The 12,706-nt window shown below is 41.4% G+C and overlaps 1 protein-coding gene across 6 annotated transcripts in view; it reads right to left on the bottom strand.

The window, feature by feature from the left end:
* AKAP7 (A-kinase anchoring protein 7) overlaps positions 1–845 on the bottom strand; it is a 158,991-nt gene extending 158,146 nt beyond the window's left edge. For 2 of the 6 annotated variants that reach the window (XR_007519279.1, XM_049900819.1), the window contains exon 1: positions 371–845. Coding sequence is in view for 3 of the 6 variants with exons in the window: in XM_049900819.1 (XP_049756776.1) it covers positions 371–650 (280 nt within the window). In the remaining 3 variants the exon portion in view is untranslated. The other 4 variants (XR_007519280.1, XM_049900850.1, XM_049900837.1 and 1 more) reach the window with 4 other exon arrangements.
* Positions 846–12,706: the final 11,861 nt, after the last annotated feature.

Here is a 12,706-nt window from a genome sequence, read left to right as displayed (position 1 = left end):
AAAAGATCAGAAAGCGGGAAACAAAAGTGAAACTTAAAAGTGGTTTCGCACCTCTCGTCTCCTGCCGTAACAACGATGCGTTCACTGAAAACTAAAACGCTTCCTTACAAGCAGCAATGATCACACCCCGGGCTGCATTCAGTTTCTCGGTGCTACACCGAGTCCCCCTCAAAGGAAGGGGAAAGGAGGCTCCGAACCGGGGCAGCACACTTCTCTTTTAGGGTCAGGGGCGAGGGGGGTCGGGCTCCACGCTCCAGGAGCGCAGGCGGGAGGTGAGGCCAGACTCTCCCCGAGGCCGAACGCAAAGCTGCACCCACGACTCCGCGGCTCCTCTCGCCCCATCCCGACCCGCTCGGCAGCCCGGTCTCACCCGCTCCGGGGCGCTCCATCGTCGCTGCGCAAGCCGGAGGCGGGTCTTGGCTGGTGGCGGCTGCCCAGCTCCGCGGCCCGGGACCAGGCGCGAGGCCGGGACCAGGCGCGAGACCGAGGCCGGGGCGGAGCCGGGGGCCGGCGGGCGGCGCGCGGGGGTGGAGCGGGGGGAGGAGGCCGCAGCGGGTGGCGGGGGCTCGAGTCGTGGCGATCAGGCCTGCGGAGGCGCCGAGCGCCCAGAGTGGCAGTCCCCGCTGCGGCAAGAGCTGCAGGAGCTGCATACTCTAGGAGGCTGAGTTCCCTCCTTTGCGCCTGGGCCGAACCGGAAGGGGCCGACTCGAATCGCCGGCGGCGCCGGGATTCGGGCGTGCGGCACCAGGTGTCCCCGGGGTGGGCGCGCAGCCCGCGAGCACGGCGCCGCGGAGAGCACAGGGCTCCTCTCGGGTGTACAGAGGCGAGCCCGCCTTCCCTCCCGAGCCAGGGCTGCTTCCTGCGGCCTTTGGCAGCCCTCAGTTATTTCCTGTGGCGCGGCCTTTCCCGTCCCACGCTCTGAGGGGTGAGATTGAGACTTCACTGAAAGCATTCCCTGGCCTACTGTCTCCTGAGGATCCCTTTGTTTAGTTTTGCAAAGAGCTTTGAAAACAGAGTGCCGCTTACAAAATATTTGGGAAGAGCAAGCTGTACAAGAACGAGACCTTCCTTGTACATCTGTATTATGAAATATTTCGCTTACTTGACATTTTTTAAAAAGCAAGTTGTGGAAACGGCTATGTGGATTTTTAGAAATAGTTTTATGCCTAGAAATTAAATGGAAACCAACCAACTACTGGTTTTTGCAGATGTAAAGCACTGAGTTAAGTAAAACGGGAAAAAAACAATTTAGTTAGTTAAAAAACTTTGAACCTTGGAATAGAATTGTATTTGGAGCCCTGGTGGTGCAGTGGTTAAGAGCTATGGCTGCTAACCAAAAGGCTGGCAGTTCGAATCCACCAGCCGCTCCCTGGAAACCCTATGGGACAGTTCTACTCGGTCCTATAGGACCTACTCTGTCCTATAAGGCAAGAGAGTTTGGCTTAGTTTAAGTGCAAAGAACCCATGCCACAAGAAAATTAGGTGCATCTCTTAACAAATTAATCTAGTCCCCTTTGCAATTAACAGTTAAACTGAATGCATCCTAAAATGGGGATGTAAGCAAAGAAGACCCCTACACAATCACAATAGTTGACATAAAGACCATACACTAAAATCATTAACTACTCTGTTTTTCAAAGAATCCTGGCAAATTGAGTTTCCGCACACATAGCAATTATGGACTAATAGAGAGGTACAACGGTTTCCCGTAACATGTATTTATGAATATAGAGTTTTACCCAACACCTGTCACCTGGAGGAACATTAAAATTACCGAAGTCTTGAAAAAGAGGCTCTTCACAGAGCTTTGAAAAACGGCTGGAGCAGAAGCACAAGATGACCATTGGACATCTTATTATACCAAAAAGTAAAGACAAACAGGGATTATCAAAAACACTGGAGCTGACTTCAAATGCCTCTCTTTGATCAAGTAGACAATTTGAACATGAAAAAAGAATATCTAATTATTGCAACATATTGAATACATAAAGTCCCTGAGTCCATAATGATACTCATAAAAAGAGAAATAAACTAATGGGCCACCATAACCAAAAAAACCAAACCCATTGCCATCAAGTCAATTCTGACTCATGACCCTATAGGACAGAGTAAAGCTGGTGGATTTGAACTGCCAACCTTTTGGTTAACAGCTGTAGCATTTAACCACTACACCACCAGGGTTCCCAATAGGCCAGCATAGGAAGTGACTATTACACCAACTCCTTAGTCTCCTTACTTAGAATTGGAAATTAAAGGAAATTAAGCATTTACCCAGCATTTTTAAGAAATGCATTAGTTGGAGAGGGAAAGCTAGTTTTTACAGAATGTCAGATGATATATATAGAAGACATGGAATAATTAGAAAATTACCATTTTGTTACCTTCAAATGATAATTCCTGCAAAGATCATCAGTGTATGCTAAAGTCATTATGTGAAAGGTTAATGGTGATCAAGATGTTCATAAGTTGCCAAAATATTACCCCACAAAGTACTTGTTAATTACAGAGAGGAGAATATATCTTTACAAAGGATAAATAAATCTGGTTGTCACCCACCGCCTTAAACAAGTGAACAAAATTAGCATCAATAAAAGTGGGATAATCTGTGCCTCATATAAAGAATATAGCATCACCTACAAAGTGCTTAACTGCTAACACCAAAGGTCGGCAGTTTGAATCCACCAGTAGCTCCTTGGAAACCCTATGCGGCAGTTCTACTCTGTCTTTTAGGGCGGCTATGAGTCAGGATCGACTGGATGGCAACTTTTTTTTTTTTAATGAAGTATTCTAAGGAGCCCTGGTGGCGAAGTGGTAAGCCCTCCGCTGTTAACCGAAAGGTCAGCTGTTCATGGCTCTGTGGTGGAAAATCTGCTTCTGTAAAGATTACAGCTTAGGAAACCCTATGGGGCAGTTCCATTCTACAGGGCCGCTATGAGCTGGAATCAACTCAATGGCACACAACAACAACGTAAAGTATTCTTGCCAAAATTGCTTAATCTGAAGCTGATCAAGCCTTTGGAGCCCTGGTTGCACAGCAGTTAAGAGCTTGGCAGCTCCTTGGAAATGGTATGGGCAGTTCTGCCCTATCCTATAGGGTTGCTATGAATGGGAATCGACTTGACAGCAATAGGTTTGATTTTTTTTATTTGGATCAAGGCTTTAACGTAATTTCCAGCTTACCAGAAATATGGGAGCTAGAGGAAAATGTGAAATAACATCATGAGAAAACACTCAAACAAATCCAGAATATGAGACATTCTACAGGATAACTGGCCTGGACTTCCCAAAAAGTCAATGTTATGGGGGAATAAAAGTGGCAAACTAGAATAAAAAGAGACAACGTAATGCATAAATCTTGATTGTATCCTGATTTAAAAAAAAAAACTCATGGCAACCTTATGTATAACAGAGCAAAATGTTGCCCGTCCTGTGCCATCTTCATAATCGTTGCTATGTTTGAGTCCACTGTTGTAGCTATCGTGTCAGTCCATCTCATTGAGTGTCCCTCATTTTTGATGACGCTCCACTTTACCAATTGTAATATCCTTTTCTAGTGATTGATCTTTCCTAATGACGTGTCCAAAGTAAATGAACCTAAGTCACAGCATCCTTTTTTCTAAGGAGCATTCTAGTTGTATTTCTTCTAAGACTGAATTGAGGTTCAAGCAAGAGTCGCCACATATAGAAGGTTCCCAAAGCCGATGACACACACTGAATCTATTGGAAAGATGCAGGGGCAAGTACTTGAGGCTACAGATGTGTCATATATTTACCAGTTGCTGTCAAGTCAATTCCAACTCACAGTGATCCCATGTGTGTCACAGTAGAACTGTGCTCCATAGGTTTTTCAATGGTTGATTTTTCTGAAGTAGATCACCAGGCTTTTTTTCTGAATTGCTTCTGAGTGGACAAGAACTTTCAAACTTTCAGTAAACAGCTGAGCATGCAACTGTTTATATCACCCAGGGACTTCTTCTCATGTATCTAAAACCAAAATCAAACCAGTTGCAGTTGAGTCAATTTCAACTCATTGCCTTTTATCTGTTGTTGCTGCCATCAAGTCAATTCTGACTTATGGCAACCCCATAAGTACAGAGTGGAAATGCTTCGTAGAGGTGGTAACACATTCCAAAGGCTGTGACTTTTCGGAAGCAGATCGGCAGGCCTGTCTTCCCAGGCCTGGGTGAGTTCAAACCACCAAAGTTTTAACTAGTAGTCCAGCGCTTAACCATTTACACCACTCAAGGACTCCTCCTCATATATCTAACTCATTGCCGTCAAATGGATTCTGAGTCATAGCTCCCCTGTTGACGGAATAGAACTGCCCCGTAGGGTTTCCAGGGCTGCCATGTTTTTCTTCTGCGGAGCGGCTGGTAGATTCAAACAGAAGACCTTTCGGTTAGCAGCTGAGAGCTAATCACTGTACCACCAGGACTCCTTCTCACATATCTTGCTGTTAGGTGCTGTGAAGTCAGTTCTAACGCATAGTGATCTAGTACCTCATAATTATTATGTACCTCTTTCACTTCCATCTCTTTTAACATGCGTCTATTTTTAACATGCACGTGCTCTACTTACTAATTGTTTTCTATATGTATCACATCTTAGTTCATTCATTCCATTTGTTTTCTTCTATAGCAGAACTGAGTATCTTCAAACAGTACAACAAATGCATGTCACAAATCTAACAATTCTCTGGCTGGTTAATCTGCTGCTGTTTTACCAAACCTTTGTAAATCACCTGCACTTTAACTTGGCGTTAGAAAACCTCCAGAGAGTTTGGCCTTAACTCCTGGGTCTAATTTATTTCTGTTAATAGTAAATAGCTCCATTTCTGACTGTTTTCAAGGTAACAATAAAAGGAGAGAAGTTATTTATCTGTCTAGTTTTTCCTCTCGGTTCTAAGATCTGTACTTTTCCCACCCACTTAACTCCTTATTAAAACTCCCTATTTGGAATGTTCCTTTTTATTCCATTGTGCTTTTCATAATTCCTTTTAAAAAAAAATAAAGAAAATTAATAGAACTCCAGAAGTAGGATCCCAAAGTAGGATCCTTCTGGCTACCTGTTTATTTGAAAAATCTCAGCCCTCGGCCCATCATTAGGTTCAACAAAAGCCCTTACTCACCTTTCCTTCCCGGAGTTTTTGTAACCGGCTACAGTGGACATCCACAAAAGGCACTGCCTTCCTCTTCTGGCCCATAACCCACACTACATATATTAAAGGTAGAGTGATCAACTGTCCTGGTTTTCCCAGGATTGCCTGATTTTAGCACTGATAGGGGCATTATGAGTCAGAATCAACTCGATGGCCATGGGTTTGGTTTTTGGTTTTTTTCAGTCCCATGTCCTGGGAAACCCCTCGGTCTCAGGTAAACAGAGTTTGTCACCCTAATACAAGTCAAGAGAAACAAGATGAGGTGTCAAAAGGGGAAAGATTTCTGTAGACTGAAAGAGCAAGGGGAAGCTTGGAAGAGAAACTAATATCTGAGACCAGGGCTGTGCAAGTAGATGCACAGGACAGTGGGTATACCAGCTTGACTGGTTCAGGTGCCAGGGGAATGGGAGATAAGGCTAGAGAATGAGGTTGGAAACAGATTCTGAAAAACCAGTTACTATCTTGTCAATTCTGACTCATGGCAACCCCGTGCATGTCAACAATAGAACTGCTCTCCATAGGGTTTTCAATGCCTGATTTTTTTGGAAGCAGATCACCAGGCCTTTCTTTCAAGGCATTTCTGGTGGACTCAAATCCAAAATCTTACAGTTAGCAGCTGAACACATTAAGCATTTGCACTACCCAGGGGACTCCAGCCAGATTATACCAAAAAAAAAAAAAAAAACCCAAACCTGTTTCCATCTAGTCAATTCTCACTCATAGCAACCCTGTATACAACAGAATGAAACACTGCCTGGTCCTATGACATCTTCACAATGGTTATTATGCTTGAGCCCATGGGTGCAGCCACTGTGTCAATACATCTTGTTGAGGGTCTACCTCTTTTTAGCTGACCCTCTACCAAGCATGATGTTGTTCTCTTCATATATAGTTCGGCTCCGTGGATTATTTGCTCAGCATACAGAGAATACCAGAAAGATGTTTTACCTGTGTTTTATTGACTATGCAAGGGCATTTGATTGTGTGGATCATAACAAATTATGGATAACATCGCAGAGAATGGGAATTCCGAAACACTTATTTGTGCTCATGAGGAATCTATACATGGATCAAGATAGTGCACGGTTTAAAGTCAAGAAAGGTGTGCATCAGGGTTGTATCCTTTCACCATACCTATTCAGTTTGTATGCTGAGCAAATAATCCAAGAAGCTGAACTACATAAAAAAGGATGGGGCTTCAGGATTGGAGGAAGACTCATTAACAACCTGCATTATGCAAATGACAAAACCTTGCTTGCTGAAAGTGAAGAGGACTTGAAACACTGACGAAGTTGCAAGACCACAGCCTTCAGTATGGATTACACCTCAACATAAAGAAAACAAAAATCCTCACAACTGGACCAATAAGCAATATCATGATAAACGGAGATGAGATTGAAGTGGTCAAGGATTTCATTTTACTTGGATCCACAATCAACAGCCATGGAAGCAGAAGGCAAGAAATCAAAAGATGCGTATATAGAAGATACCTTTAAAGTGTTGAAAAGCAAGGATGTCACCTTGACCCAAGCCATAATGTTTTCAATGGCCTCATATGCATGGGAAGACTGGACAAACAATAAGGAAAACCGAAGAATTGACACTTTTGAATTGTGGTGTTGGCAAAGAATATTGAATATACCATGGACTGCCAAAAGAGTGCACAAATCTGTCTTGGAAGAAGTACAACCAGAATGCTCCTTGGAAGCAAGGATGACAAGGCTACATCTCACATACTTTGGACATGTTGTTAGGAGGGATCAGTCCTTGGAGAAGGACATCATGCTTGGTAAAGAAAAGGGTCAGCAAAAATGAGGAAGACCCTCAACAAGATGGATTGACACAGTGACTGCAACAATGGGTTCAAGTATAGCAACAATTGTGAAGATGGCGCAGGACCAGGCAGCATTTCGTTCTGTTGTACATAGGATCCCTATGAGTTGGAACAGACTCAATGGCACCTAACAACAACATACTCCTGCAGCTGTTTTTGAATGATCTTCAGCAAAATTTTACTTGCATGTAATATTAATGATATTGTTCAATAACTTCCGCATTTGGTTGGATCACCTTTCTTGGGAATAGGCATAAATATGGATCTCTTCCAGTCGGTTGGCCAGGTAATTGTCTTCCAAGTTTCTTGGCATAGACGAGCGAGCACTTCCAGCACTGCATCCATTTGTTGAAACATCTCGATTGGTTTTCTGTCAGTTTCTAGAGCTTTGTTTTTTGCCAGTACCTTCAGTGCAGCTTGGACTTCTTCCTTTAGTACCATTGATTCCTGATCATATGCTACCTCTTGAAATGGTTGAACGTAAACCAATTCTTTTTGGTATAGTGACCCTGTGTATTCCTTCCAACTTCTTTTGATGCTTCCTGAGTCGTTCAACATTTTGCTCATAGAATCCTTCAATATTGCAACTTGAGGCTTGAATTTTTTCTTCAGTTTTTTCAGCTTGGGAAATGCTGAACGTGCTCTTCTCTTTTGGGTTTCTAGCTCCAGTTATTTGCACATGTCATTATAATACTTTACTTTGTCTTCTCGAGCTGCCCTTTGAAATCTTCTGTTCAGCATTTTGCTTCATTATTTCTTCCTTTCACCTTAGCTACTCGACATTCAAGAGCAAGGCTCAGAGTCTCTTCTGACATCCATTTTGGTCTTTTCTTTCTTTCCTGTCTTTTTAATGACCTCTTGCTTTCTTCATGTATGATGTCCTTGATGTCATTCCACAACTCAGCTGTTCTTCAGTCATTAGTATTCAATGCGTCAAATCTATACTTGAAATGTCTCTAAATTTAGCTGGAATGTATTTAAGATCATACTTTAGCTCTAGTGGACTTGTTCTAATTTTCTTCAGTTTCATCTTGAATTTGTAATTGATGGTCTCTTCCTAAGTTGGCCCCTGGCCTTATTCTGAGTGATGATACTGAGCTTTTCCATTGTCTCTTTCCACAGAGGTAGTCGATTTGATTCCTATGTATTCCATGTGGCGAGGTCCACATGTACAGTCAGAGATTATGTTGGTTAAAAATGTATTTGCAATGAAGTCCTTGGTATTGCAAAATTCAATCATGCGATTTCCGGCATCGTTTCTGTCATCAAGCCATATTTTCCAACTACCAATCCTCCTCCTTTGTCTCCAACTTTCGCATTCCAGTCACCAGTAATTATCAATGCATCCTGATTAGATGTTCAATCAATTTCAGATTGCAAAAGTTGGTAAAAATCTTCAATTTCTTCTTCAGCATCAGTGGTTGGTGTGTAAATTGGAGTAATAGTTGTTTTAACTGGTCTTCTTTGTAGGCATGTGAATATTATCTTATCACTGACAGCACCGTACTTCAGGATAGATCTTGAAATGTTCTTTGTGATGATGAACGCAATGCCATTCCTCTTCAAATTGTCATTCCTGGCGTAGTAAACCATATGTTTGTCTGATTCAAAATGGCCAATACCAGTCTATTTCAGCTCACTGATGCCTAGAATATCGATATTTACCTGTTCCATTTCATTTTTGATGAATTCCAATTCATAATTCATACATTCCATATTCCAATTATTAATGGATGTTTGCAGCCGTTCCTTCTCATTTTGAGTCATGCCACATCAGCAAATGAAGGTCCCGAAAGCTCGACTCCAACCACATCATTAAGGCTGACTCACTTTGAAGAGGCAACTCTTCTCCAGTTGTCTTTTGAGTGCCTTCCAACCTGAGAGGCTCATCTTCTGGCACTATCTCAGACAATGTTCCACTGCTTATTCATAAGGCTTTCACTGGCTAATACTTTTCAGAAGTAGACCACAGGGCCCTTCTACTTACACTGTCTTACCCTGGAAGCTCAGCTGAAACCTGTCTGCCATGAGTGACACTGCTGGTATTTGAACATAGGTGGCATAGCTTCCACCATCACAATGAACTGACAGACACATGGGGGTACCCTGTTATAGAAGGTCCTAAATCCCAGGCTAAGAAATTTGGACATTATCACATAAGATTTGGGATTTGTTAAAGAACTCTGACCTTAGAACTGACAAGGATGAAGGATGATTTTAGAAAGATACATCTTTTGGATTGGGGCAGAATTTATTGAAGAGGGCAGAGAAAGTCCCAAATCCAGTTAGTTCACTGTGGTACTATAGTAATCCAAATTTGAGGGACAGAGACCTGAATTAAGGTGTTGAGCTAGACGTAGAAAAAAATGATAGATTTAAGAGGTTGCAAAATAAAAATTGGCAAAATTTAGGAGTTGGCAATGCAGAGAAAGAGAAGAATAGGTTGACTGGCACCAATAAATAAGAAGTAGACTTAATTGGATGTTCCCAGAGGAATCCATAGCAAAGAGGATAAGTGAGAGGATGGAGAGAGAGGGGATTTGAATGAGTAAGATGTCAAAAAGTGTGTGCTGGGTAATGGGACCCTTCCCCTGACCTCTCAGACATCTTCAGTAATGTCAATTAAATTCAGTAGTCAGGTGTGAGTGATTTGATTAGGGAAACCAAGGAAAGAGCTAAGGAACAGAGAACACACAGGACTCCTGAGGCTGGAGACTGAGAATGTTCTGTGATTTTAAACCATTGAGAATTTGCAGAAATCTTAAGGAAAGTGTTGGACTTCCACATGCCATAAGAATTTAAGTCAGTTTTATTGAGATCTTGACAGACAGGTTAAATGCAGATGGAAAGGAGCCAATAAAGGAGAAAAACTGATTGAGTACTATGGGGATGTGAAGTCAGAACAAGATGAAGTCACGGATCTTAGATAAGAAAGATGCCAGCTAGGATGGATGGATTCTGATAAGTATTTGGACAGAGCCATAGTTACAGGAGTTTTTTTCTAAAGATGTCAATTTTCTTGGTGAAAATAGGTGGTTAAGTCATTTGCTGGGAAGACAAGACAACACTGAGGGAGGAATCTTGAAGATTTAGAAGTTGTAAGTGTACAAGTGTCACTGAAATTATGAGCTCAAACCAGGTCACCCAAGGAGAGTATATGGAGTTAGAAAATTAAAGCGCTTTTGATGGAATACTTTCACCATCTTTGTGTTAACAACCTGAGTCAGTTGCTAAATTATTACATACTTATTACATTTCTTATTTTCTGTTTAAGAATAAAAAATAATCACTGTAAGAACATTTTCAGGAAGAATATTGATTCTTTTTCTTCAGTTAAACAAAAAGGGATCATTTATTTATTCAGTAGATGTTGTTGTTAGGTACGGTCAAGTTGGTTCCAACACATAGCAGCCAGAATGAAACACTGCCCAGTACTGCACCTTCCTCACAATTGTTGCTATGTTTGAGCCCATTGTTGCAGACTCTTTTTTGCTGACCCTCTTCTTTACCAAGCATGATGTCCTTCTCCTCTTCACATAGTTCAGGTCCACAGATTATTTGCTCAGTACACAGATTGAATAAGTATGGTGAAAAGATACAACCCTGTTGCACACCGTTTGTGACTTTAAACCATGCAGTATCCCCTTGTTCTGTTTGAACAACTGCCTCGTGGTCTATGTACAGGTTCTACAAGAACATATGTAAGTGTTCTGGAATTCTCATTCTTCACAATGTAATCCAAAAATTTTTATTATCCACACGATCAAATACTTTTGCATAGTCAATAAAACACAGTAAACATCTTTCTGGTATTCTCTGATTGCAGCCAAAATCCATCTGACATCAGCAATGATATCCATTGTTCCACATTCTCTTCTGAATCCAGCTTGAATTTCTGGCCGCTCCCTGTCAATGTACTACTGCTGCAGCCACTTTTGAATGATCTTCAGCAAAATTTTACTTGCATGTGATATTAATGATATTGTTCAATAATTTCCACATTCTTTTGGATCACCATTTTTTGGAATGAGCATAAATATGAATCTCTTCCAGTCAGTCGGCCAGGTAGTTGTCTTCCAAATTTCTTGACATAGTCAAGTGAGCACTTCTAGCACTACCGCTGTTTGTTAAAACATCTCAACTGGTATTCCATCAATTCCTGAAGCCTTGTTTTTTGCCAATGCCTTTAGTGCAGCTTGGACTTCTTCCTTCAGTACCATTGGTTCTTGATCACGTGCTACCTCCAGAAATGGTTGAATGTTGACCAGTTCTTTTTAGTACAGTGACTGTGTATGCCTTCCATCTTCCTTTGATGTTCAATGTTTTGCCCATAGAATCCTTCAATTAATTTTGCAATTTAATTTTTTTTTCAGTTCTTTCAGCGTGAGAAATGCCAAGAGTGTTCTTCCCTTTTGGTTTTCTGACTCCAGGTCTTTGCACATTTCATTATAATACTTCACTTTGTCTTCTTGAGCTGCCTTTTGAAATTTTCTGTTCAGCTTTTTTACTTCATTATTTCTTCAGTTTGTTTTAGCTATTCCATATGTTCAAGGGTAACTTTCAGAGCCTCTTCAGACATCCGTTTTGGTCTTTTCTTTCTTTCCTGTCTTTTTAATGACCTTTTGCTTTCTTCATGTATGATGTCCTTGATGTCATTCCACAGCTCATCTGGTCTTCAGCCATTAGTGTTCAGTGCATCAGATCTATTCTTGAGATGGTGCCTAAATTCAGGTGGGATATACTTAAGGTCATACTTTGACTTTCATGGACTTGTTTTAATTTTCTTCAACTTCAACTTGAGCTTGCATATGAGCAATTGATGGTCTGTTTTACAGTCAGCCACTGGCCTTGTTCTGACTGATGATATTTAGCTTCTCCATCATCTCTTTCCACAGATGTAGTCAATTGATTCCTGTGTATTCCATCTGGTGAGGTACACATTTATAAAAACAAACAAACAAAAAAAAACCCTCACTGCCATCAAATCAATTCTGATTCATAGCAACCCTATATGACAGCAGAATTTCCCCATAGAATTTCCAAGGAGTGACTGGTGGATTCAAACTGCCAACCTTTTGGTTAGCAGCTAAGCTCTTAACCACTGCGCCACCATGGTTTCTCCATGTGTATAGTCGCTGTTTATGTTGTTGAAGAAATTTGCAATGAATAAAGTGTTTTTCTCGCAAAATTCTATCATTTGCTCTCTGGCATCATTTCTGTCACCAAGGCCATATTTTCTAACTACTGATTTTTCTTTGTTCCCAACTTTCACATTGCAATCATCAATAATTATCAATGCATCTTAAGTGTATGTTTGATCAGTTTCAGACTGCAGCAAAAAAAAAACAATCCAAACCTGTTGCCATTGGGTCGATTCTGACTCACTGCGACCCTATAGGACAGAATAGAGCTTCCCCATAGGGTTTCCAAGGAGTGGCTGGTGGATTTGAACTGCCAACCTTTTGGTTAGCAGCCAAGCTGTTAAACACTACACCACCAGGGTAGAAGTTGGTAAAAATCGTCAATTTCTTCATCTTTGGCATGAGTGGTTGGTGTGTAAATTTGAATTATAGTCATATTAACTGGTCCTCTTTGTAGGCATATGGATATTATTCTATCACTGACTCTGTTGTACTTCAGGATACATCTTTTGAAATGTTCTTTTCAATGATGAATGTGAAGCTGTTCCTCTTCAATTTGTCATTACTTGATAA

Source organism: Elephas maximus, chromosome 1 (assembly GCF_024166365.1).
Source record: "Elephas maximus indicus isolate mEleMax1 chromosome 1, mEleMax1 primary haplotype, whole genome shotgun sequence".
NCBI classification, from domain to species: Eukaryota; Metazoa; Chordata; class Mammalia; order Proboscidea; family Elephantidae; genus Elephas; species Elephas maximus.
This window is presented reverse-complemented; position numbering and strand designations above follow the sequence as displayed.